Here is a 24,395-nt window from a genome sequence, read left to right as displayed (position 1 = left end):
GCCTTCCTTCCTCTTTTCATCAGTAGAAAGCTTTTATCTAGGGGAAGCAGAGTTCCCTCTTCTGCAGGGTTAAAGGATAAACCCCTTGTGGAAGAGGAAGTTTGGGGTGTGAGGGGCAGAGATATAAGGACGTCTGGGGATCTAGAAAGAGATGTAAGGGTAGGGAGAGGCCCCAGGAGGCTCCCCTCCCTGGGGCCCAAGGCTGGAGGGAGAGGGGCCACCTCCAAGGAGATGAGGGTCTTGAGGAGGAAGATTGGAGTGGTTCTAACCTCCAGGGCAGCCCTACATCAGCATCTCCTTATAGTGAAGCAGGACAGAGATAAAGAATTCTCTGTGAAGCAGCCTCGTTTGCAGACTCTCCTGTATCCAACTTGCATGTCATTTGGGGTCCAAAATGGCCAGAAGTTTCCACTTGCACCTACATTTCTCTTTCTGGGGCTTCTCAGCTCCATCCCCTTCCATTCTTTCCTGTCCCGGTCCCCCTGGCCCTCCTTGTCTACCGAGTTCCAGCCATAGATCCTTCCTTCCAGCACCCTCACCTTGCCTGAGGTGTGTTTTATTTGTGTCTGTGTATGCTGTACACAGTTCCTCTCCAGGCTCATTTTTGCTTCTTTCCTTTGGCTCCTTAAACAAAACATACCCCATTTCTAACCAAGTCCCAGCCCTTACTTACAAACTTTCAGGAACAATAATGTGGTTCCATCAGCCTGTCTTGCAAGTTGCTTCACCACTTCTACCATCTCTGTCTCTATCCTCAGCCTCTGCACACCTTCCTCCGCCTCCCAGAGATGCAAACATCAGGAAGGGGATAATCTAGTGCTAGACAGAACCAGATGTGAGTGGCCTCAGCAAGGCCTGATTGAGGAAGATGTTTCTGATGGATGAGGAGTAGATGTCTGGATGGGAAGTGGTCCCCTGCCCCAGGGATCTAAGATGGCCAGGAATGGTGGGACTGGTTTTTGGTTTTAGCAAGAGAGTCCATACAGAAAGTGCTGGGCTGAGTAAGGCTGGAGATTTGGGGACCAGGGGAGCAGGGCAGGCCAGCTTTTTTGCTAAAGTGAACAGGAACTTTTAATACTGAGGTTTCGTGCTAAGTCATATGAAATTGAAGACTCAAACCTCATTTTAGAAGAGGAGAGTAGGAGAACAGTACGGTAAGAGCAGAGGCCTCTCTGGCAGTGTGGTGCCTCATTGGAAGTTCTGCCTGTTGTCTAACTCGAGTATCTCCTGACCACTTCTTCCTTATTATCTTCAGTGAGGGGCTTCCCAGGCGGCACTAGTAGTAAAGAACCTTCCTGCCAGGGCAGGAGGCTCGAGAGATGTGGGTTCGATCCCTGGGTAGGAAAGATCCCCTGGAGTAAGAAATGGCAACTCACTCCAGTGTTCTTGCTTGGAAAATCCCGTGGACAGAGGAGCCTGGCTGACTACAGTCAGTCCATGGGGTTGGAATCTCAAAGAGTTGGACACGACGAAGCACACACACACACATCTTCAGTGGGGACGGGAAGCTCAGGACCTCCCTGCTATGCTTTCCTTTCTGTCTTCTTTACTTGAGAGGCATCCTTCAGTTCCTCCCTCTTCCTGAGTTCCAGCCTCTTCTGGGCTCATGTGCCCCCATTCTACCTCTCCTCTGGCCTGCTCCCAGCGTCTTCCTAACCATGCTGTTTTGGCTTCATCCTGCTGGGACTCCTGGCTCCTCCTCCTTTTGGTGTCCACTCCCCAGATGGCAGTGTGAACTCCATGTTCCAGACAGGGTGCTCTTGCCCAGGGCTCTGGCGGGGAGCTTCTGTCTGGTGGGGGCTGGGTGTGCAGTGTGGAGCTAGCAGACCCAGGAAGGGTTTCAGGGCAGATGAACTTGCTTTTACAGTCACCTTAGGGTGCCGTCCTGGTCTCAGGTTCTGAGATGGTTGTCCGGTAGCTCCTGAGGGTGCCTTGATGAGTCAGGTCTGCTGCCAGGCGTTTTCACAGTTAATTTAATCCTCATAGCTACCAGGAGGCTAGGATCCCTGTCTCCATTTTACAGAAGAGAAAAGAGGTTCAGAATAGAGAAATAATCTCTTCAAGGTCACATAGCTGGAGTATCAGGGCCAGGATTTGGACCCTGGTCTCTGCTGGCTTTGTACCTCAACCCTCCGCTTTGGCAGGTAAGTGTGGGAACGATGGAGGTGACACTTCGCATATGTGTCTCCTGGTGTGCTCTCAACTGCACTGGGAAGTCAGAAAGGCAAATGCAGCGGTGCCTGCTCCCCAGACGAGGACACGGGAGCTCCCAGAGGGACTGTGCTCCAACACTAGTCTGCGGTGCTCCCTCTGGCCCTCCGGTCTGAGTCCCTACCCCTTATGGCCTCTGTTCATCCATCCAGGGCCGGGCTGGGGCTGGGCAGGCTGCATCAGTAAGCTCGTTCTCTCTGGTCTGTCTGGGGCTGGGCCTGCCCTGCTCTACCCTGAAGCTCCCAGACGGAGTGAGAATAGAACATACCAGAACCAGGATCCAGGGGATCACAGAGGGGGCCTGGGACCCTTTTGGGGTTGGCGGGGGAGAGGAAGCCGCATGATACCATTCAGGGCAGGGGAGCAAATGGAAATCTGCCAGCCCAGGAGAGCTGCAGCCTTGATTTGAGGGGATACAGGGATTTTGCTTGGGCATCCCAGGTGACACCAGTGGTAAAGAACCCTCTTGCCAGTGCAAGAGATGTAAGAGACGTGGGTTCAATTCCTAGGTCGGGAAGCTCCCCTGGAGGAGGACATGGCAACCCACTCCAGTATTCTTGCCTGGAGAATCCCATGGACAGAGGACCCTGGTGGGCTACAGTCCACGGGATCTCAAAGAGCTGGACACGACTGAAGTGAGTTAGCACTCATGCAGGGGTTTTACCCACATCTGACACAGGGTCCATCCAGGGCACACAGTTGCTTCTGTGGAGGAGTGAAGGAGTCATGTCTGGAGGTGCTTGAGGCCCTCCCAGGAGCTTTTCCCCAGCCCAACCCCCCGGACCAGGCGTGCCTTTCTCCTAGTCTGGAAGCAAGTACCCTGAGAGCCTTGGTCCAGACCTGGCTCCTGACTGCAGGGGCTGCAGCCAGACACTTGCGGGTCAGCTTGGACTCGGCTCTGGGTCTGCCCTTTGGGTTTCTGAACCTGGGGTTGGGAGCCCCTGGAAGCCCTGGGCCCTGCTTGCTTCTGGAGCCTGGAGATGAGGCCGTGTCACTCCGTTTCATGCCTCAGTTTCCCTGGCAGCCTGGCTGGTGGCATGCCATGCTTTCTCTCCCCCTTCTTTATTCTTGCCCATCGCCCACCCCTTGCCTGATGCTGGCCCTTCCCTGCTGCTCTTTGTGAGATGGTTAGAGCTCATCACCTTCCTCCTGTCTCCTTGCCCCCATTTCCTCCTCCCTCTGTTTGCTGGCTTCCTCTCCACCCAGGCCGGCTTTCTCTCACTTGTCTGGTCTTTGGCAGCCTCGGCTCCACTGCTTTTCTCATCTTGGATGTCCCTTTTGGAGGCTCCATTTTCCCCCTCCTGTCCTCCTCTCCATCCTGGGGTCCACCTGGCATCTGTCTCAGTGGCCTGGCTCTTCCCGGCCCTCCTCCCTTCTCACACCATCCTGGATGCCTGCACGGCACAGGCTGAGGGCCCTGGGATGAGGGGGACCGGAGAGACTGGAGGTCCCATTTCCTGGCCTCTCTTCCCATTTCTTCACTCTGTAGGAATAACGTGGGAGGTGGGCCCAAGAGAGGAGCCCAGCGTGATGTCCTGGCTGGAGAGGGGCGAGGGGTGCCAGGGAGTGGATGGAGGAAGGTTGTCAGGTGAAAATGGAGTGGGGGAGTAGGAGGGGTTTGCTTATCTGTCTGTGTCCATCTCCATTTGTCTCTGTCTCTGATGTCCCTTGCTGTCTGCTGTCACTGTCAGTATCTTTGCCTTTCTGGGTCATCTTGGTTCCTTGGACTGTGGGCTTTAACCCAGCTTCTTTCCGTCTGTGCCTCCCATGCCCAGCTGCCTTCTCTGCCCAGTTCAGGGGCAGACAGTCAGTGGGCTGGTTTCCCAGGAAGAGGAGGGGGTTGTGTTTGGGAGGAGGGAGTGGGGTGGACAGTAATTGTATTAGGTGGTTCTGATGCAATTGGGTCTCCCAGATTGGACTCTCCCGGCCTGCCTGCCCGCTCCTTCCACCCTCTCCTCCTGCCCTCTCCATTCATCTCACTCCCCCTCCCAGTTCCATCAGAATCAATTAGACAGTCCCTGCTTTAATCTCATTGCTGGAACCTGGGCTCAGACCCAGCAGCCCAGCTCCTAGGTCTGCAGTCTCCATGACGGGCCCTGCCATGAACACTCTGGGGGCAGAGGGATGACCAGGATGACCTCAGAGCCCCTATTCTCACGTTTCTACCCCTAGATGCTATGGCTTGCCTGGAAAGGCAGCCCCCGGCCCCTGGGCTCCCTAATGGATCAATATGCACCATCACTCCAGATCTGTCCCCATCCCTCCCCCACCCATTTATCATGTCAGCTGCTGGGTGGTGATGGAAGTCACTTGGAAAGGGGCCCAGAGGACCCAGGATTCTCAGCCTGCAGAATAGAGAGGGCTGGGGGTGGGGTGGGGATGGGGGCGTGAATAATGAGTCGCCAATGTCTGAAGGCATTTATTGTGCAAAGAGAGTGATCAAGTTGTCTTTCCCCAGGCAAAGCAGTTTAAGAGGAAATGGTCTGGAATTTGAGAGTGGGGATGAAGGTTAGGTATCAGGAGGAACTTCCTGCCTGTCGGGGGTCACAGACCTGGGTTAGTAGTGGTAAAGAGAAAGAGAATTTATGGACTCACCTCCTTGGGCTATCTATAAGAGGGGGGACCTTTCCTCTTCTCAGCCTCCTCCCCTCCATCCGCAATGTTGTGCTATGGAAAAGCAAAGAGCCGGAAATGTGTGTGGGGGAAACCTTGATTCATTCTGGGTCTGCTACTTTTAGCTGTGTGACTCCTGGCAAGTCACTTTCCCTCTCTGGATCTCGAATCCTATTCCTAAATCACATGTTGGGCTTGGGGGAGGGAGCAGAGAAGGTGTTGGTTCACTCTCAAGTTTAACTGGAATCAGTACAGGATGTGGCGGAGCAGAATAAGGAGGTGCCCCCTGTCAGGGGTGGGTGGAGTGGAGAGGCACAAAGATCCTACCCTCCTGGTGCAGTAGCACTTAGAACCTGGAAAATGATACTGCCCACTGGCTGTAATCCAGGGCTGGGGCAGGGACTCTGGGTTTAGAAGAAGGGATGGCCTGCCTTCCTCCTCTCCTGTATTCATGCAGCCAACCAACCAATCTACCAAGTAACTCATGTTCATGGACCATGTGCCCTGAACCATGCTGAGTGCTGGGTGCCGGGTTCTGAGTGTTGGGAGTACAGCCCTGAATGACTGACAAGGTCCTCTGAAAGCTGACAATCTGGTGGGGAAGGGGGTGAGGGAGTGAGCGGATCTGTCAATAAGAGTGCTAAGTGCTCTGAAGACATGAACTGGCTAGGGGTCACACAGAGACTCGGGACTAAAGGGATGGAAGAACTTAGGTGGGGGCATCAGAGGAGGAAACCTTGGAGCCAATATGAAATGAGACTCCAGCTCTGCAGGGACCGGAGTTCTGTGGCTATGTGGAAGTCCTGGACCTTGAATATGGTTGGGTAGTTTAACCATTGAGTGGGGCTGGGGAAGGAAACCCACCCTTGGTGAAAGTGCTGAGGCTCTGGGGAACCTGGTCTTGGAGGTGAGACCCAAGTGGGAGCCCCAGGGAGGAACTGCTATGGCTGGGAAGATTGGGGTCTGCTCCCATCTGATGGAGGAGAAAGGCTGGGGGCCTCCAGGGAGCAGCCTCTATGCATCTCTCTCGGTGTGAAAGCAAGACCCAGAGCCTCCGATCAGATGCCCAGGCCATTCTCCCCTCACAGGAGCAGCCTTTGTCTCCTAACAGACAAAACCAGTGGGGGCACTGTGGCCCTGGGGACCTGGGACAGAGGAGAATCTGTGCTTACCCTGTCCCCAGGGAGCTGGAGGCTGTGACCTGCTCTCTTGTTTCCCTGACACCTCCTCTGGATGCCGCTGGGAAGTTTCCCGTTCTTCTCCCGATTCGCAGGGAGTGGGGGTGTGGAGGCTGGTGGGGTGAGGGGAAAGCAGCCCCCTTTCTGTGAATGTGGCTTCTATCCTGCCTGGCTCTAGACTCTGGAATCTCCTCCCTGGCCTGGCCTCAGAATTCGGGTCTCTGGGCTGTGTAAATAAGAGTGGGGTGTGGAACAGAAATTTCTCCTCTTTCAAGCCATGGCCAGACCCACTTGGCTGTCTGGACTCTAGCTGAGGGGAGGAGGCAAAGGGAGGAAGGGTGGGCCCAGGGGCTGGGAGGGCTGGGAGAGAGGCCTGGGGGGCTGTGGGAGCCTGCACAGGACAGGAGAGACAAAAAGTCCCCAGAGAGTTGGTTAACCCTCCAAGGATGGTGGCCAGCTTTTCAAAAGCTTCACTGTGGAGGCCAAGGTGAGGAACTGGGGGGCTGTTGTCAGGTATCCACATGGGGGCTGCAGAGAGGTTGGAATCTGATGTCAGGTCCCTTTGACAGACCAGGTCTGCCCAGGCTCCTCTTTATCTGTGGTCCCCTATATCCCCTGCCTCTGATCCATTCTGTGGAATCCTGCATCTCTATCCCTGACACTCGGGGGGCCTGGAAGGAGAGACGGGGGGGTGGGATACACATTAGAACCTACCAGATGCAGTTTCTGGTGCTTTGAGGAGAAATGGATTGAAATCGAGAGATGGATTGCTGGGATTGGACCCCTCCATGCATCCACAAAATTTGAAAGAGGAAGCATAGGGAATCCCTGCTAAAGCTTCCCGGGAGGTTCTGGGGATCCTGTAGCTGTTGTCCCTGGGGTTCTGATCTCCTTTGGTGATGAAAACAGAACAGAGGATGTGTGACTTCCCATGAGGCACCAAACCCCCAAGGACACATTTCTGTGTCTCAAGGGCACGCACAAGGGGGCAGGATTTCACTGACTTTCAGGAGCTGAGAAACCAGGCATGAAGCTCAGTGAGGTGTGGTGGAGCCAGGGGCTGGGAGGGGAGAGCTTGGAGATGCTCCAGGCAGGGCTGGGCCTGGCTTCTTATCCCTGTCAACCATGGTCTTTTCCTTCCTCTCTGGAGGGTCATTGGCTTAAGGACACCTCCTGCTGGCCGGTGGATGAAATTAAGGACTCTCCACTTTCTGAGCCCTATTCGTCAAGATCTCCTTGTCCAGAAGGGCTGAAGCTTAGAAATAGCTTTCTTTTCTTTCTTCCCATCCTCTCTTCTTTCCTTCTGTTTGATGAGTACCTGTCATGATCTTTGGTGTTGAGGTGTTAAGAATCCTCATAAGGAAAATCACCTTGTCCTCCTCTCTCAGTCTAGGCAGGGCCAGGCTTCAGCCTATCTGAAGAACTTCCTTCTGTTTAACAAATTCAACCAGTGATCCCTTTCGATTAAACTTAGCTCCACTTGCTCAGTTTCCTCACATCTCACAACATATCCAATTCCTTTGGCGCCAGGCTGGGGGGCCTGTGGAGATTATAGGACCCGTGCCCCCCCACCCAACCTCTGCCACCAGAGAGAAGGAAGGCCCGCTCTGCAGCCTGGCAGAGATTTCGACAGTGCCAGGCACTTGGCTGGAGGTCGTTGGCAAGAGCAAAGGCAGGGTCTGCTAGGGATGGGCTCATATGCTCTATTTCCACCTAACTTCCTTGGTACCCCTTCTCCAGCTTTCATCCAGGGCCTCCTTGGTGATGTACGCTGCGGGGGCAGGAGGCAGCTTGGGGTCCCCCCTTGTTTGGAGATTGTTGGGGGCTGAGGTTTGTCTTTCTTCTCTCTCTAGCCAGGCCGTAGCAGGGCCCCCTTCCCTCTCCTTCATTGTGTTCACTGTGCTCCTGCCAACCTCCCCCAAAGCGCTTGTCTCACAGTGGGGAGCTGAGCTGGGGATGTAGGGGGGCCTGACAAATTTGCTGAGTGGGGGAAAGCTTGGAGGCAGGAGTGAGCTCACTGAGAAACTCGGTCCTCAGGCCGCAGGCTGGGAAGGAGACTGTGTGATGTTGTTTCTGTGTCGCCATCCTCCCTTGAGGAGGAGGGGGCCAGAGAGACGGCATTGCCATGGGGAAAAAAAACCGGCCCTGAGAAGGTGCCTAGGGAAGCCCAGGCGGGGAGTGCAGGCAGTGGTGGGGTGCGGGGGCGGGCCCTTGGCTGGTGCTCCAGCGGCCTGTTACTGTGGGGAGGCCCTGGCAGGGTCTGCTCTCAGCCGCAGCTCTCCAGCTCTCCCACCCCTTTTCTTTCTGGGCTTGGCTGGCTGGCTCCCTTCCCAGTTTCTCTGCAGCGACAAAAACCAGGGGCAAAGCTCACTGCTGCCTCTCCCCCTCCCCGAAATCTGTCTGTGGGTCTCCCTCTGCCTTTGTCTCTCTGTCTCTTTCCCTCTCTCCCGAGTCCAGCACCTCCTTCTCACCCCCTCTTCTTCCTGCTGCCTAGTGCCAGGGACATAGTAGGGCGACCCCCCCACCCCAAGCAATATTCCCGAGAGGCCCCCAACCCCCATTCACATCCTCTGAGCACAGCAGAGGCAGAGAAGTGTCCCTGGTGGCTGATGGCGGCCATGTGACACTTGGCGATGGGAAGGGGCGCACCCTGAACCCTGAGGGGTGGTTCAGCCATAGCTGTGGGTGGCCCACCAGCTCTCATCCGTCAGAGCTGGTTCAGCCTGGGAGGCAGGGGCCTTTCCAACTCATGGGGGCGCCTCTGGATGCTCAGAGCTCCTTCCCTCCTGTAGTTGTCTGGAGAGGGATCCAGGCAGCGGAGTTGGGGTGTGGCCAGGGTCAGAGGTTGCTGAGTTGGAACAGCCCTGTCTGGGAGGTGTTCTCACGTGCATGCCAGGCCCACGGATGTTTCTCCTTCAATCAGGGCAGCTGGAGGCCTCCGTTTAAGTTAATCACATTATGCTCTGGGGAGCAATATGGAAATTGGAGTGAGGTCTGGAGGGAAATCCGCACACACGGGCACACACACGCACACTCACACACTCACTGCAGCTTGGAGCACAATGCTGCCGCCACCGCCGCCCAGGCTTGCGCCGCCGCTGCTGCGCCTTCCCCGCAGGTGGACGCTGGGTGCCTGGCACCGCCTCTGCTCTGCCCGCTCAGCCTCGCCTGCGGTCCTCTCCCCGAGCCTCCTACGAAGTTGCTGTGCCCGCCCCCCAGCCCGCCTGGGAGACCGGCAGGCGGAGGCCGTCAGGCCGAGGGGAGGAGAGAGGCAGCAGCTGGAGGAGTCCCCCAGGGTGGAAGCGCCCCGCAGCCCCCGCGCCTCCCATCGGGGCTTCCGGGCAGATGGACCTACGTCGGGGCGGCGCCGCGGGGGCCCCATCGAGCTCCTCCCGCTAGAGGGGCCGGGACACCCGGGCTGCTCCTGCGGGGCTAAGCGTCCCGGAGAGCCCGGGGCGGGGCTCTCGCCTTGCTCCTCACCGCCTCTCCAAAGCAGCCGGTTCTCCTCCCCCTCCCCCGAACCCTAACCCTCGTGCCCAGGGTGGGGGGGCACCCACCTCGGGGGTCAACATGACTCGACTGAGCTGGTGCTTCTCTTGCGTGATTCGATGGAGCAAGTACCTCTTCTCCTGCTTCCTGCCCCTGCGCTTCTGTCTCCGAAGACAGGTAAACTCACCTGACACCTGCTCCACTCTTCCCTACCGGCACTCTCCTCGGGTTTATCACCCTCGTGCCCTTAGGGACACCTACCTTGAATGGGTCAGTGTGGCTTTCGTGAGACTTTGGGAACTCCTGGGGAACCCCCTCCCACGCATGGATCCACGTCGGGGAGTGGACGCCCCTCTGCCAGGGGACAGCATCTGGGGTTCAGGTCAGAAGTCTAAAGGATACCACTGGAGTCTGTGCGAGGACGCTGGGGACCTGGGCACAGAGGAACACTTCTGGGGGTCGTTCCGCATCCCTCTGAAATTTCTGTGGAAAAGGAGGGCAAGTCCCTGGAAACGCATTCCCCCGCCCCCGCACTGGACTCAGAGGTTTCAGAGTTAAGGCTGGGCCCTTAACAGAGTGAGGCTGTTAAGACTTAACAGAGTGAGACTTGACAGAGTGAGACTGTTAAGGCTGGGCCCTTAACAGGGCGAGAAATGAGCCTGGTGGATGTCAGGAGGGACTTCCTATCTCTTCAGGAGGATGGAGGGACCTGAACAGAGGTGGAAAGGATGGGGGCTGGGGCAGTAGCTGGGTTATTGAGGGAGGAGGGGAGTGGTGGGACCCGCAGTGCTGTGGGTGGGCGTGCCATGGCTGAGCATCTTTCTTCCAGAGATCCTTACTGTCTTCAGGGTGTGTGTGCTTGTGTGTGTGTGTGTGTGGGGTGGGGGGAGGCTGGGGAGAAGGAAGAGGTGGGGGCCTAGCTGGCCAGCAGAGTAGGGAACTGGTGAAACTGCCTATAACCTTAAATCCTCCCCTGGAAGCACAGAGAGGAGAGAATTCCGAGAACGTGACCTTGAGCCCCCAGAAAGGCTCCAGTGAGGGGAGGGATTTCAGGGGCTGGGGGTCTGGCTTTTGATCTACTCCCCTTTCCTTAGGGAAACTAGAGAGGGCCCTGTCATATGGGGGAAGGGGCTCAGTGGTATTCAGGTTAAGAGTCAGTAGAGCTGGTCTGCCTGGATTTGAATTCTGGGTTTACCATGTCTTAGCTGTGGACCTTGGGCAAGTGACTTACTCTGCCTGTACCTTAGCTTTCAAACATGTGGAATAGGGATTATAAAAATGCCTATATCACTGGCTTGTTGTGAGGATTAAATGATGTAGGGCATTTGGAATGGTTACCAAGTGCTTATTCCATAGTAGGTACTCAGTAAATATTCAGGGTTTATTCTTGTGCCTTTCCAGCAGGCTCTCCCTCCGTGCAGACCTTCCGGCAGGCCAGACATGGGATATGTGAGGATGGAGGGATTTATCTCTGCATCCACTCTTCCCATCACATGCATAGGGAAGGATTTTTCCACTCCATAAGAAGCCTGAATGTTCAGCTCCTCCTCCCAGGTGCTGCCTCTGGGACTCAGTTTCCCCCACTGCTACTCCGCAGTGAGGAAGAGGTGCCAGCAGGCTCCAGTCCCTCCAGTCACCCAAGGTGTGCTTTGAAATCTTCTAGCAAAATGCATTGTGTCCAGGGATTGGCTGGGAGGCACACGCTGCGGACCGCGGGGCCAGAGCCCCATCTACGTTCCTGTGGGCTCTGAGTTCAGATGCTGTGGAGTCCAGCTTTGCTGACTGGGGAAAAGGCAGCCTGCAGCAGGAATGGCCAGCCAAGACCAGGTCAGTTGGACCCCAGGCTACTTGGCAACTCCCCCTCCTCATTTGCAGAGGTTGAGGATGACCTCAGTGCTCCTGAGCTAGGATAAGAGTCGGGGGCTGGGGGTGCGGGACTTGGTGATCAGCTGCAGCTGTCTCCCTCCAGCCTCTGAGAGTCCGAGTCAGGCAGGAAATTAGAGCTGGGGAAGAGATCCAGATCACCAAGTCAAGCTCTGGGAAGGGTTTTATTAAAAATTGTTAAGATTTGGCCCAGACGCTGTCCCCACCCAGGGTGCTTGTGGAGGGGAGGTAGGGGAAGGGTGCTGGTGGAGGGGAGTGTGAGGAATGTTCCTTCCTAGGTCGGCTGGGCCCAGGCAGGGCCTGGTTGGAAACTCACTTTCCTTCTTAAAGAGCATTCTGATTTCTGGAGTGCAAGGAGGCAACTCCGTCTCATACTAGAGGGGTGGTGGACATGGGGGAAGGGGCTGGACGTCCCTGGCCCATAGGATACTTTGGTGGGCATTCAGATGAATGCTCCATTCTCCAGGCTGATGTGTCTCAGGTCAGGCTTGATGAGTAGAGCATGGCTGGGACTTCAGACCCCATGCACCCTTTGGTTGCAACCTAGTTCAAAGAACATCCTGTCCAGTGGTACATGGAGGCTCTGCTAGGGCCCTGAGCCCCCCAGGACTCAAAGGCCAATTTTTTGGGGGGTGGGGGGCAGGGAGAGGTAGTGTGGCTTATCTGAGCAGAAACCCTGTGGCCTCTGTTCTCACTCAGAACTCAGGCCCCAGGGCTTACCAGCTGTTAGTCACTCAGTTGTATCTGACTCTTTGCGACTCCATGGAATTCTCCAGGCCAGAATACTGGAGTGGGTAGCCTTTCCCTTCTCCAGGGGATCTTCCCAACCCAAGGATTGGACCCAGGTCGCCCGCATTGCAGGCAAATTCTTTACCAGCTGAGCCACAAGGGAAGCCCAAGAATACTGGAATGGGTAGTCTACCCCTTCTCCAGCAGATCTTCCTGACCCAGGAATTGAACCATGGTCTCCTGCATTGCAGGAGGATTCTTTACCAACTGAGCTATCAGGGAAGCCCCAGGAGCCAGTCAGTCTCATCCTGACCCAGGTGGCAGCACTGTCCTTGGCTTCCCTCTCTGTGTCCCCTTTTCCCCCAACCCAAGGTAGTCCTGGGCCTGGGCAGCTGACCTTCTCCTCGGCCAAGGAGTGGGGAGGACAGTTAACATATCACCTCAACATGGGACCATAAGCCCTAGTCTCTGGGTGACACCGTTGCTAGAGGAACAGCAGGAAAATTCTTGATACCCACAAGATGTGTTATCAGACGCCCTGGACTCCACTCTCACACATGGTAGCTATGTGATGCTGAGCAAGTTGCTGGATCTCTTTGTGCCTCAGTTTCTGCATCTGTAAAACAAGAGCTGGTAGGAGGCTTAAATATGATACCACAGTTACATGTATGATTAGTTAATATTGCTCTTTCCAGGGGCACAGAGCGAAAGGACATTGCCCAAGGGGGCCAAAGGGTATAACGCAGTTACCGAGGGCTTTGGTGTCAGATTCCTGGGTTCTGTGCTGTTGGAATCTGTAGTTGGACGTTGGTGGAGAATCCCAGCACCATCTCTGCTCCTGTCTATTGAACGGGAGGCCCCTGGGACCGGCTGGGAGGAAGGTTGTGGTGTGTGCGGCCCCGTGTGGAGGCAGCGGGTTGCAGGGTTGGCAGGGGAAAGGCAAGAGCATGACTCTGGTCCTACAGTAGCTGGACAGCAGGTGCTGGGAGCCACAGCCCTGTGACACCGGGCGATCCCACCCCTCCCTCCGTTGCAGTGCTGTCCTCTCTCAGATGAGGGGGCTGCTTAGGTGAGCGGTGCCCGAAAGCCAAACCCTCCTGGCAGACTTGTTTAATTTAATCTGGCAGAACAGCTTTAAAAGAAGAAAAAGCCAGCTCTTAAAAAGTGCACTTTTCATATTTTGTAGAAAAGATTTTGTTAGATAATATAGATCTGGGGCTTCTCTTGACAGATCAAAAGATCTGACAGTGTGGGCCATGTCACTGATCCATAGCAGCTGTTGACGAGGAGCGGGGTCCCCTTTAGCTGAGCCTGCCAGCTCTCTGGGTCTCTGAGGGACTCCTTGCCTGCTCCTTTCATTTACCTTCTGTCGGGGCCCTTAAGGTTTTGATTGTGACCCCTAGAAAGGCTCCAGGTCTTTCCAGCTCTGACGTTCCGTGACCTTTGAATTTTGTGACCCATGGTGACCAAGAAAAGACTTGATGCTCCATTAGGAGATGGGCTGACAACAGGAAGAACTTTCTGATGGACAAGTGTGGAAGGAGAGGAGGAATGGGTTGGAGGGAGCGGGGATCTTGGCCTGGGAAATCGGTGGTCTCACACCGATTTGTGTGGTCTCACCCCACAGCACCTGTGGGGCCGGCAGGGACCTTTGAGACCATCAGCTCTGTCATTTTGCAGGTGAGGAAACAGGCTGGGATACAGGCGTGCCAGGCTCAGGCTTACGAGGCCTGTTAGCTCTATTCCTGCCCTCACTCACCCTTCCCTCTGCCTCAGTTCAGCGCCGGCCCCAGAGCCTGCAGTCCTGGCTCTTTCCTCAACTGACTGCTGAGCTAGAGGCTGGAGGGCCATGGGCAGCGAGCAGGAAGGCTGGGCCTGCAGAGAGGAGAGTGGGGTTAAACACCAGCCGCTGCAGAAATGGCCGGGGCAGTGGGTGTCATGGCACAGGGTGGGGGCAGGTGCTGAGGCTTCTGGGATCTCAGCCCGGAAGACCCAACCAGCCCACAGCTTCTGCCTGTGAGTCCCTGGTCCAGGCATGGGGTCAGGACCCCAGGAAGGGCGATACTGGTCCAGCCTCTGGAGACTCCCCCTTCTGGGAGAGCTCAGAGATCAGCATGTGGCAGGAAGATATGGTGCTGAGGAAATTTGGGTGTGTTGGCAAGGTATGCCAACATCCTTTCAGGGGGTGCTGAAGTGGACCAGGAGGAGGGTTTGGGAAGGGAACGTACATGTGTGTGTGCTAAGTCACTTCAGTCGTGTCTGACTCTGTGCGACCCTACAGACTGTAGCCCGCCATGGTCCTCTGTCCATGGGCTTGTCCAGGCAAGAATCCTGGAATGGGTTGCCATTTCCTCCTCTAGGGGAATCTTCCCAAGCCAGGGATCAAAACTATGTCTCCTGCAACTCTTAGATTGCAGGCAGATTCTTTACCACTTGTGCCATGTGGGAAGCCCCTAGGAAGGGGATGCATGCTTGCTGTGTGCGTGCTAAGTCACTTCAGTCATGTCTGACTCTGTGTGACCCTATGGACAGTAGCCTGTCAGGCTCCTCTGTCCATGGGATTCTCCAGGCAAGAATCCTGGAGTGGGTTGTCATGCCCTCCTCCAGGGGATCTTCCTGACCCAGGGATTGAAACTATGTCTCCTGCGACTCTTGGATTGCAGGCAGGTTCTTTACTGCTGAGCCTCCGGGGAAACCCTGGGAAGGGGATAGTAAGTGGTAGAAGTAGGAAAATATGTCGGGACCTATTGATTGGTAGATTGATCCATTGTTTCTACAATCATGTCTGATACCTGCTATATGCCGGGCTCTCAGGATACCAAACACAGGACAGATCCTTGCCCAAGGAACTCTCCTTGTGTGGGTGGAGCAGGGGAACCAGCTGGGAAAGATGAATAATTGGTAACAGGGTCCTGAAACAGGGTCATCACATACAGTTTAGAGACACTTCTGGTGGCAGAGTTGAACCTGCAATGGGGAAGATGGTGATTGGGTAGGAGGAAAGACTTTCCGACTGTGAGAGATTAAAATACAAGAGAGACCCCCGTAGTCTCAGAAAAGAGGGATGGGGGAATTCTGGGGGCCGGATTCTTCCAAGAAGACCCTCAGCACTAGGGTTCTCTACTCCTGTCTTTCAGTCCCAGCTCAAGGGACTGCAGAGGGAGCTGGCCTGGGGGCTGCAGGGTCCCCTTGGGCTGCGTGGGAGGCCAGACAAATTGGTGTCACTGTGACTTGCTCTTTGGCCTTGTTCAGCATTTCTGGGAAGCTGCAAGGTGCTTTCTCAGAACTCTTGAGATAGCCGCCGGCAGGCACATCTAGTGATGCCAGCTGTAAAGGGCAGGGCTGTGGGAGCAGGGCGGGGGGAGATGGGGTGGGAATGAGTGCGGGGATGGCAGGGCTGAGCTGGCTGAACCCTTGGGAGGGCTGGCAGCGCTGGTGGTGGTGGCTAGGGGTGGGCTCAGGGGCTCCCAGAGAGGCCCCCTTCCTATATTGCCCTGAGCTCCAGCCAGTCGAGACGAAGGGTTGGCAGGAGTGTCTGCCTGTGGCCATCCCCAGCGGTGGCTGCAGGGCCCACTACATGTGGGACTCTGTTTCATTACAGTGTTGGCTAAACTGTCATTTGAGCCCTGGCAGGCTTGGGAGGGGATATCCAGGGGCACTGTGGTTCTGGAAAGGGATATAGGGTAGAGGCAGAATCCTTGATTGCTCCACGGCTCTGCAGAAGGGCTTGGAGAGATGTGAGAAGGGCCCTGATTTTTTACCTTATCATGTCGTCATCAGAGCAAAGACTCTTAACTCAGGCACCCGCCCCAGGAGGGACCGGAATGAGACATCTTGCTATAGTGTCCTCCCCTGACCTCTCGGAATCGCCAAGGAATAGAGTCCTCTGTGCAGCACACAACCTGCACTTCCGCACATGGCAGCCCTTCCCCAGACAAAGTGTGAATGTTTCCCTCTCATTCTGGGGTTTCCTAGGTAGATGTCCTGACTGGACTGTGGGCTGGAAGCCAGTACACCTGGCTGGACAGGTCCATCTGAGGGGAGAGGCTGGTCGTATAGACGCTACGCTGGGATGGCACCGCGTGTGGTGCTGACAGAGAGTGGTGAAGGCATGTTCTTGGGTGAGTCGGGGAGAGAGGCAGGGGATGCACAACCCTTTTTACATGTGGCCCAGGGCATGTACCACACGCTGGTGTGTACATAAGTCCTCATGCAAGAGGACTTTCTTGCCAAGTTACTCAATCCAAGAAAATGGTCTCAGAGTGCCTACTCTGGGTGGGGCCCTGTCCTCGGCATTCTGTGTGTTTGTGTGAGTTGGACTGTGTGTCCTGGTGTGTGTGTGTGTGTGTGTATGTGTGTGTGTGTGTCTACAGAAGGGGGTGGGGCTGAGCCCTCTTTCCCTCCCCTGGAAGTCTCCAAAAAAATAGTGTGGGTGATTCACCAGCCCCACCCACCCTCGCTTGGTCCAGCTGTGGCCAGAGCTCAAAGAGGAAAGTTTCTGGGGGAACAGTGGAGGGGGGAGTTGAGACAATGAAGGCGCGGGGCAGATTTTGCTGGATTCCCCTGCAGCGAGCCCTGGGAATGCATTTGGAATCTGTACCCCTCGTCTTCCCCCCCACCCTGGACCCCAAACTCTAGTCCCTGGGCTAAGGTGGTGGGGGGCAGGGAAGGGCTGGCAGGAGTGAGTAGACGGGACAGTGTTCGGGAGAAATAGGCATGTGGAATGGTGGGAGGTGAAAACGGCCCTGGGAGGGGGAGCCAGGGAGGCGGAGGAGGAAGTGGGGAAATGCAAACCAAATGTTGGCCCAGGGCACAGTCAAGAAAAACAGACTCTCGCGGGAGCCTGGAGCGGGGCTCCTTTAGGAAGGGCAGGAAGGGCTGGGACAGATGTTTGGAGAAAAGAAAGAAAGAAGGGGAAGAAAAAAAAGTAGGAAAAAGTTGGAACGAAATTCACAGCCCGGAGGGCAGGGCCATTTTCCAGCCATCCCAGGCCTGGTTTCTCTTGAGTCAAGCGAGGTGCAGGCTCAGAGCTCACTGAATGGGCACCAGAGCCCGACCTAGCTAAGTGTGTGCAAGGGAGTGTGTTCCCAGGGCAGGAGGGCATGTGTGTGTCCTTGGAGATGGGACGGGCCTGAAGAACCATAGTTCAGGCTGTGCCATCACTTGTCTGTCTGTCCCTCCATCGGGGTTCTGGGGGTAGGGATCTGTGGGGAGTAAAGCAGACTCCTGGCCAGTAGTGCTGGATGGAACCAGAAGGCAGGAGCAGAAGGCAGGAGCAGCCCGGTAGCTCACAGGGCTTGGGTGTCTGGGATTGGGGGTACAGGGGAGGTTTGGGTGGGGAGGGGCCGTCTCCAGTAGCTGTCCCTTTGTTCCGCCTTCTGCTTACCCCTTGCAAAGCAAAGGCTTCAGACCCTGCAAGCCACCAGTGGAGCTGGGAGGCGGGAGGAGACAAGAGGCTGGGACAAGGGGTGGAGTGGGGGGAGGAGGGGGAGGGAGGGTGAGTTGGAGGCAGGCAGGGCGAGCGATGCTGACTGAGCCAGAGCCGAGGCCGCTGCGGACTCAGAGCTCCCTTCTGCCTGCTCTGTGGGGGCTGTGAGCTCGGGGTGGACCATCCGCCAGCCCCAACGTGGCCCCAGGGACAGCACTCAGCGAAGATGACATGGATCTGTCTATCCTGCATGCTCTGGGTACGTGTGGTTGTGTTAGCTAGGAGGTCGAAGCCCCTACCCTGGTCCCTTCAACCTTAGCCTGATGCTGAGAGCCTGGGGTGGGGGGAGTGCTGGCTGTGAAGGAGGGGGCCTTTCTGCCTCTGAGGGACCGAATTGAGTAGACTCTCAGCCTGAGTCCTTCCCCATCAGTGGGGGCCCCTCACCCCAGTTCTGGGGTCGGTCCAGTCCCCCACCCCCCGCCCTCTCCCCCAGCTGAGCCCAGGAGCTGTGAGGCGAAGAAGCCATCACAAAGTTGGTTTCTTTTTGGAGCTTCTCCTGTCTCCATTCCCACTCCCACCCTACCCCTCCCCTGCACTGGGGGCGAAATTCGTCAGCCCTCAAGTTGCTCAGCCTCAGAGTTTGAGGAAGGCGCGATGGTAGGGGGCCTGGGGAACAAGGGGTATTAATCTAGAAAATGAAATCTGGGGAAGCCCGGCTGGAGGGAAGTTCTGCTTGGATTCCGTCACTTTTATCCCAATTTCAACTGCTAACCATTGCCACTTCTTCCTCCACAGCCCTCCCACCCTTACCAAGAACCACCCCCACGCACCCCCTAGTCCCAAGGAGGAAGACAGGCCTTGTCTTTCCCCTTTCTTGGCCCCAGATTCGGGAAGGTGTGTGTCGGGCGAGTGCCTGAGGGGTAGGCAGGCAGGTCTGGGGCCACACGGTGAGGGTTAAAAGTCTTGAGGCCTGTCAGAAGGAGAGAGGGGGCTGACGGCTGCTGGAGGGGGCAGGGGCTGGAGACCCTTTCCTCAGAGGGGCTTGGCTAGGCTGTCAGGCTGGGCGAAGGCATGCAAGGGTCAGGAGGGCGAGGAAGTCTTCCCTGGCCGAGGTTAATGTTGGTCTCTGAGAGAGTGCCGGCTGGTTTGGGGGATGGCGCTTCAGTCCCGGGTCCAGATGTGGTCTTCCCTGCCCTTTCCCTGTTCCAGCTGGCCCTGGGGAGGACCCTCCTGAGCTTAGGCTGGAGCCCAGGCTGAAGGACAACAGCGGGACATCAGACCTAGGCAGAGAGGGGAAGTGAGGAGCATTGGGATGAGGGTGTTTGGGTGGCGTGTGGGGCTCTCAGTAACAGACTGAAGGCGTCTGGAGCGTCCTGCACAGACGGGGTTCGCTGGGCTGCTGTCCACATCTGTATAATGGGAGCCATGGCCAAGTTCATCTCTCCAGGCCCTTCTGGCTCCCTGGGCCCAGCTCTGGAAGAGCTCTGTAGATGGTGCTGAGGATGGAGCCGGGCAGGGAGGGAGGCCTGTGGCGGGAAGGTTGGTGGTTAAACTTCCGGGGTGATGCTATTGTGGATGGAGACAAGGCCACGTCAGCAGAGAGGCTGTGGGAAAAGTGCCTCGTGGCTGTGAGCCTCAGTTTCCCTGGGGGGTGAAATGAGGGTGACGGAGGGGAGGTGCCAAGAGGTGAGCATGAGTGCCTTGTCCAGGTGACTCCTCTCCCTGAGAGCTGGGAGAGGGGACTGGAGACCAAGGGCTGGTGTGGATGCTACGATTTCTCTAAGGTTCTCCCCCCTCCTTTTCCTGTCCTCTCTCCTGTGACTCCCCGCCCCGGTCCCTCTCCAGCTTCATGGGACAACCCAGTGGGCGCCTTTCTGTGGTGGAAGAGGCTGGTGGAGTGGACTGGGGAGGAGGATGTCTTTTCCCCATTCTGCTCTGGCCTGGATGCCCATCGCCAGGGTGGGCCCAAGTCTGGGGGGAGCGGCGAGGACTGGTCCCAGGGCACAGTCCTGATCCCATCAAACTTCTTGTCCTGGATCCTCCCTTGCAGTTGTCCCAGCAACTTTCCTCTTTTTTGCATGGACCTCTGTGGGTTGGGGTATGAGTTTGTAGCAGGGAGGGGAGGACTAGCTGGTGCAAATTATGGAGAGGAGATACAGAGGTCTTGGAGACCTTGACAAGGGGGCTGCTCCCACCTTGAGAGGCACCTGCTGGCGGGAGGTGGGTGGCCTTTGTCACCAGGCAGGGCTGGGCTTAGATCCTCCTCCTGTCATTTATCAGATGGGCAGCCTTGGCTATCACAGTTCCCTCCTTGAGCCTCAGTTTCCTGATCTGTAAAATAGGGAGAAGAACACACACCTTGTTTGGCTGGGGTGAGGACAGAGATGACATGCGTCAGAAAACCAGGTACCCAGCACATAGTAGCTGCTCAGTAAATGTGGGTCCCTCATCCCACTCCACAAGACCCTGCTTGGCTTATAGGATGCCCTGCATCCCAGGTCTGATATGTGTTGGCGGCGGGGAATGTCCCCAGGAATAGCTGCACACATTTCATCCACGGAGTCATCTGTCCATAACACATAGTTTTAACAAGCTGTAGGAATAAAAATCACTTTATTAGCTGAGGTGCGTAGCTGTATATCATGCGTAACTTGATTTTCTCATCAAATGCTCCCATTGTTTGCTATTACATATTCAAGTATGGTTTATTTAGAAAATAATTACATGCCTATTAATTGAGGTTTTTTGGTGTTAGAGCTGCAGGCCCTGGGAGAGGGCTTATTAGGTGGGGCTGAGAGAGCCACAAGGCACAGCGGCCAGGGGCCAAGTACAGCGCTGGGCCTGTGCTGAGTGAGCCGTGTGGCCTCTGGCTCATCAGTTGACTCTTCATCCTGAGTTTCTCACAGGAACTTGGATGCTGTCCTCTGAGGCTGCTTGCAGCTGCAGACAAAGAAGTGTTCTCTCTTCTGGAGCCCATGTCCCTCCCAGCGCTAAGCACACATTTTTGTCAGAGGGTCCTCGTGAGCTCCCGGTTGCCTGGCGTGCACTTCTGCCCTGTAAACCCGACTCAGATCCCTCGGTCCTGAACTCGCTCTCTTTGGAGTTTCATTGGCTTGTAGGGTTGTGCCCACCGTGGGGCCTCCTGACTGTGGGCTTGGGAGCTAGGCTGGGTGGTGTGACACTAACAAGGTCTGAAATAAAACAGACCCCTTTGTAAAATTTTTCAACATGACATTCGAGGCCCAAAGTCAGGGAGCAATACGGTACTGTTTTTCTGTGGTGCTCAGAGGAAGGATGGCAGGCCGGCCAAGAGAGCAGAGCCTGGGTTTCATCCTGCCTTGTCACTTGGGAGCTCTGTGACCTTAGGCAGGTGACTTCAAATCTCTGTTTCTCCATTGGTTTCCCCACCTACCTATAGGGTTGTTAGGTTTTAAAGGAGCCAATACATTTTAGAATAGTGTCTCTCCCTCAGTAAGGGCTCAAGAAATGTTAGCTCCCTTTCTACGACGGTGCAGTTCAAGGCCGCACAAGGTTAGAGGCACAACCAGGGCCTGGCTCTCCCGCCTCCCCATGCAGGGCTTTCCATTCTGGGGATCTCCCGGGAAGGGCAGGTGGAGTGTGAGGACAGTGTGAAGGCTCAGAACACGCAGGCTTTCTCCTGCAGGCAGCATGCATAGTCAGAGCACGGATTCTGGGGACAAATCCTGGCTCAGCCACTTACTAGCTGTGTGGTCCGGGCAGCCAAGTAGCCTCCCTGTGCCTTCCTTGTCTCCAGGTCCTTGACTTACACTATGTTGTTTGAACCTCACTGTAATTCTGTGAGGTAGGAAGGGCAAGGATGGCTAGTTCCAGTTTCTGGCCAAGGCGAAGGGGTCCCACAGAGGGCAAGTGGCCTGCCCAGGGGGCCATGGTGGGTTCAGTGCTCCTGAAAAGTGGAAGGGTATGGGCTGGGGGTTTTGCACCTCTGGGTTGAGGGGTTGGTGGCCAGCAGCCCAGAGATGGGAAATGATGTTAGGAAAGCACTGTGCTGCCATCTAAGCACCACCCACCCATATTCCCTCCACCTATCTCGCCACTGATCATGGAGTGCCCACTTTCTTCAAGAAGCTGGCAGATACTGGACAAATGATTGCAGTAAGATGGATATTATCCAAGAGGGAATCTGTAAGGACATTTAAGGAGAGACCTCGCCTAGACTGAGGGAGAAGGAGGGACATATCAGGAAAGAGATGTTCTCCTCTTGGGAGGTGAACTTTAAACTAGATCCAAAGATGAAGCTGAGACTGCTGAAACCCAAGCGCAGGAAGTAAGGATAACTGAGGAAAGATAAGATGGGGTAAACTGGCCAGAAGATGGCCTTTGCGCAGAGGAGTCCTGACAATGTAACTGCCAAGGCTTCTCCAGATAATACAGGCGGCAGCTGTTGACACACCTTCGGAAGTGGTGGTCCGTGGTTAGGGACTGGGGACCCTATCTCAGACAGACATGAATCTGAATCTTCATTCCATCCTGGCTTCCCTGGTGCCCCAGAGCATCCTCAGCCTCACTAGGATGTTGCGGTGAGGAATCAGTGAGGGAAGCCGTGCCAGGCCCTCGCCATCAGGCCAGGCCCGTTAATGGGGTTTCAGACCACCCACATCTCTGTGCCTGGTGTCTCAGATGGTAAAGAATCTATCTGCAATGCAGGAGATCCAGGTTTGATCCCGGGGCTGGGAAGATCCCCTGGAGAAGGGAATGGCAACCCACGCTGGTATTCTTGCCTGGAGAATTCCATGGACAGAAGAGCCTGGAGGGCTACAGTCCGTGGGGTCTCAAGAGTCAGACATGACTGAGCGACTAACACTTTCACCTTCACTGTGCCCTCCCACTCCAGGAGCTGATTTTTTTCATGTTAGAGCACAAAAAGGGACCCGGGGCTTAATGCTCAAAAACGTTGGGACATGGTTTATAAAGCAGCCAAGTGGGGAGAGAGAGAGAGAGGCAGGCCAATGGTGAGAGATGGGCCAGCTCAGGAAGCCCTGTCAGGGGCCGAAGGCCACCAGGCAGAATCCAGGCTGCCCAAGCGTCTGCGTGCTCCTCTGTCACATGGCGAACTCAGTTACAGCCATTCTCTGCATCTTTCCTCCCTTGGAGACCCAGGGCTGCTTGGCATAGGAGAGCTCGCTCCTCAGCTGTGAGGACCCCCTGAACCCGTGTTCTGTCCCCTGAGGGCAGGACAGTGGCAGTGGGTGAAACCGCTGCAGGGAATGAGGTCAGGCAGCAACTCCATTGGATTTGCTCCTTCTGACTTGTTTTGGGCTCACATTGTTCTAGACACAGTGGACACGGAGCAGAAGCCCATGCAGGTGTGTGTGCCTGGTGGACAAGTCCAGTGCACACCCAGGCGTGACAACACATATCAAGAGTCCACATCTAAGTGAGTGCTTGCCATGTGTCAGGCGCTGTTCCGGTGGCTTTTCAGGCCTTGTCACAATCTATAGATGGTTGCTACGATTAGCCCACTTAACAGATTAGTAAAGTGAGGCAGACAGGGGTTAATTAACTTGCCAGGGGTCACCTTGCTAACAAGTCGGATTGAACAGGGCGCTGTGACGGGGCGCCAAGCATGAATGACTGAGGAAAGGAAGGGGTGCTGGGTGACCCTTAGCCTGAATCGAATCATGAGGAAATGATCAGACACATCCAGATACCGAGGGCCATTCTGCAAAACAGCCTGGGCTCTTCAAAAAAGTCCACGTCATCAAAGAGAAATCATAAGGTGGGGTCATGTGTCCACATGAAAGAAGAGGAAGGAAACCCAGCAACTAAACGTAATACAAGATCCTGCCTGGATCCTGAGTCCAAAATAAAAACAAAGGCAAAGACCCAGCTCGTATGGGTGTCATTGTGGCAAAAGGGGAAATCAGAATATATTACTGAATGTTGGATAATGCTATTGTCGCGAGGTCGAATTTCCTGAGGGTGGTGATTATATTGGATTGAGGTAGGGGACAGAGACAGAGGGTGGATAGAAGTGGCAGAATGCTCACAAGCAGTGAGTCGGGGCCAAGGGCATATGCATGTCCATCTTTTCCAGAGCTTTTAAACTTTCCACAATGAAAAAAGAAAAGTAGTATGGAGAGACCGATTTTGAAAGGGATGGTGGGGACGTTATTTGGGAAGATTTCCCTTCGGGGATGAGGTTTGAATGAAGCTTTCAAGGATGCCTAGAAGCCTGACATGCTGAGAGGCAGGAAGGACATTCTGGGAAGAGGGAACGGCAGAACCAGGTCTCAGGTATGGATCCAAGGCAGGGAGTCAGGGAATGGGGCATGGGGACTGAGATGGCTGGGTGGGCCGGGTATGGACCAAGGCTGCTCCCTGCTGATTGGAGGGAACGCACGTTTTATGGTGGATGCTCGGGAAGGCATGGAAGCCTTTCGCAGTGAGTGGGGGTGACCCCAGAAAACTGTGTACCTTAGAGGCTGTGCAGGGCGGAAGGAGACCAGGAGGCTGTTGCCACAGGCAACAGTGCCCAGGCAAAAAAGTGACAGGGCCTCTAATAGGGCAAAGGCAATGGAATGAAAAAGCACAGGAGGGCCAAGAGAATATTTAGGAAGCAAAATTTACAGAGTCTGGCAGCTGGTTGGATTGGAGGGTGGAGGGCTGGGAGGCGTTGAGAGTGACTCAGAGTTTTCCACCCGGAGCGACCAAGAACACGGTCAGCGCATTAGCTGGCTAGGGGCTGGGGGGTGATGGTGAAGAGGAACTTTGGTGGGGTGGTGTGTATGTGAAGGTGAGATGGGGCTGGAGGGAGCTTGCATTTGTGGTGCTGGTGGTGGGGAGTGTCCCAGACTCCAGCCTGTAGCTCCACTGGGAGTCCC

At 55.6% G+C, this 24,395-nt stretch overlaps 1 protein-coding gene across 7 annotated transcripts in view; it reads left to right on the top strand.

Moving 5' to 3' along the window:
• TNS1 (tensin 1) overlaps positions 1-24,395 on the top strand; it is a 266,797-nt gene that overhangs the window by 32,827 nt on the left and 209,575 nt on the right. For 2 of the 7 annotated variants that reach the window (NM_001434860.1, XM_024999100.2), the window contains exon 1: positions 17,631-17,791. The exons of the other annotated variants lie outside the window; for them this stretch is intronic. In NM_001434860.1, the coding sequence (NP_001421789.1) occupies positions 17,759-17,791 (33 nt within the window). In that variant the 5' untranslated portion in view covers positions 17,631-17,758. Of the gene's footprint in view, positions 1-17,630; positions 17,792-24,395 lie in introns of those variants that run through there. 7 annotated transcript variants of the gene reach the window in all.

This window comes from Bos taurus, chromosome 2, assembly GCF_002263795.3.
Source record: "Bos taurus isolate L1 Dominette 01449 registration number 42190680 breed Hereford chromosome 2, ARS-UCD2.0, whole genome shotgun sequence".
Lineage (NCBI taxonomy): Eukaryota > Metazoa > Chordata > Mammalia > Artiodactyla > Bovidae > Bos > Bos taurus.
This window is presented reverse-complemented; position numbering and strand designations above follow the sequence as displayed.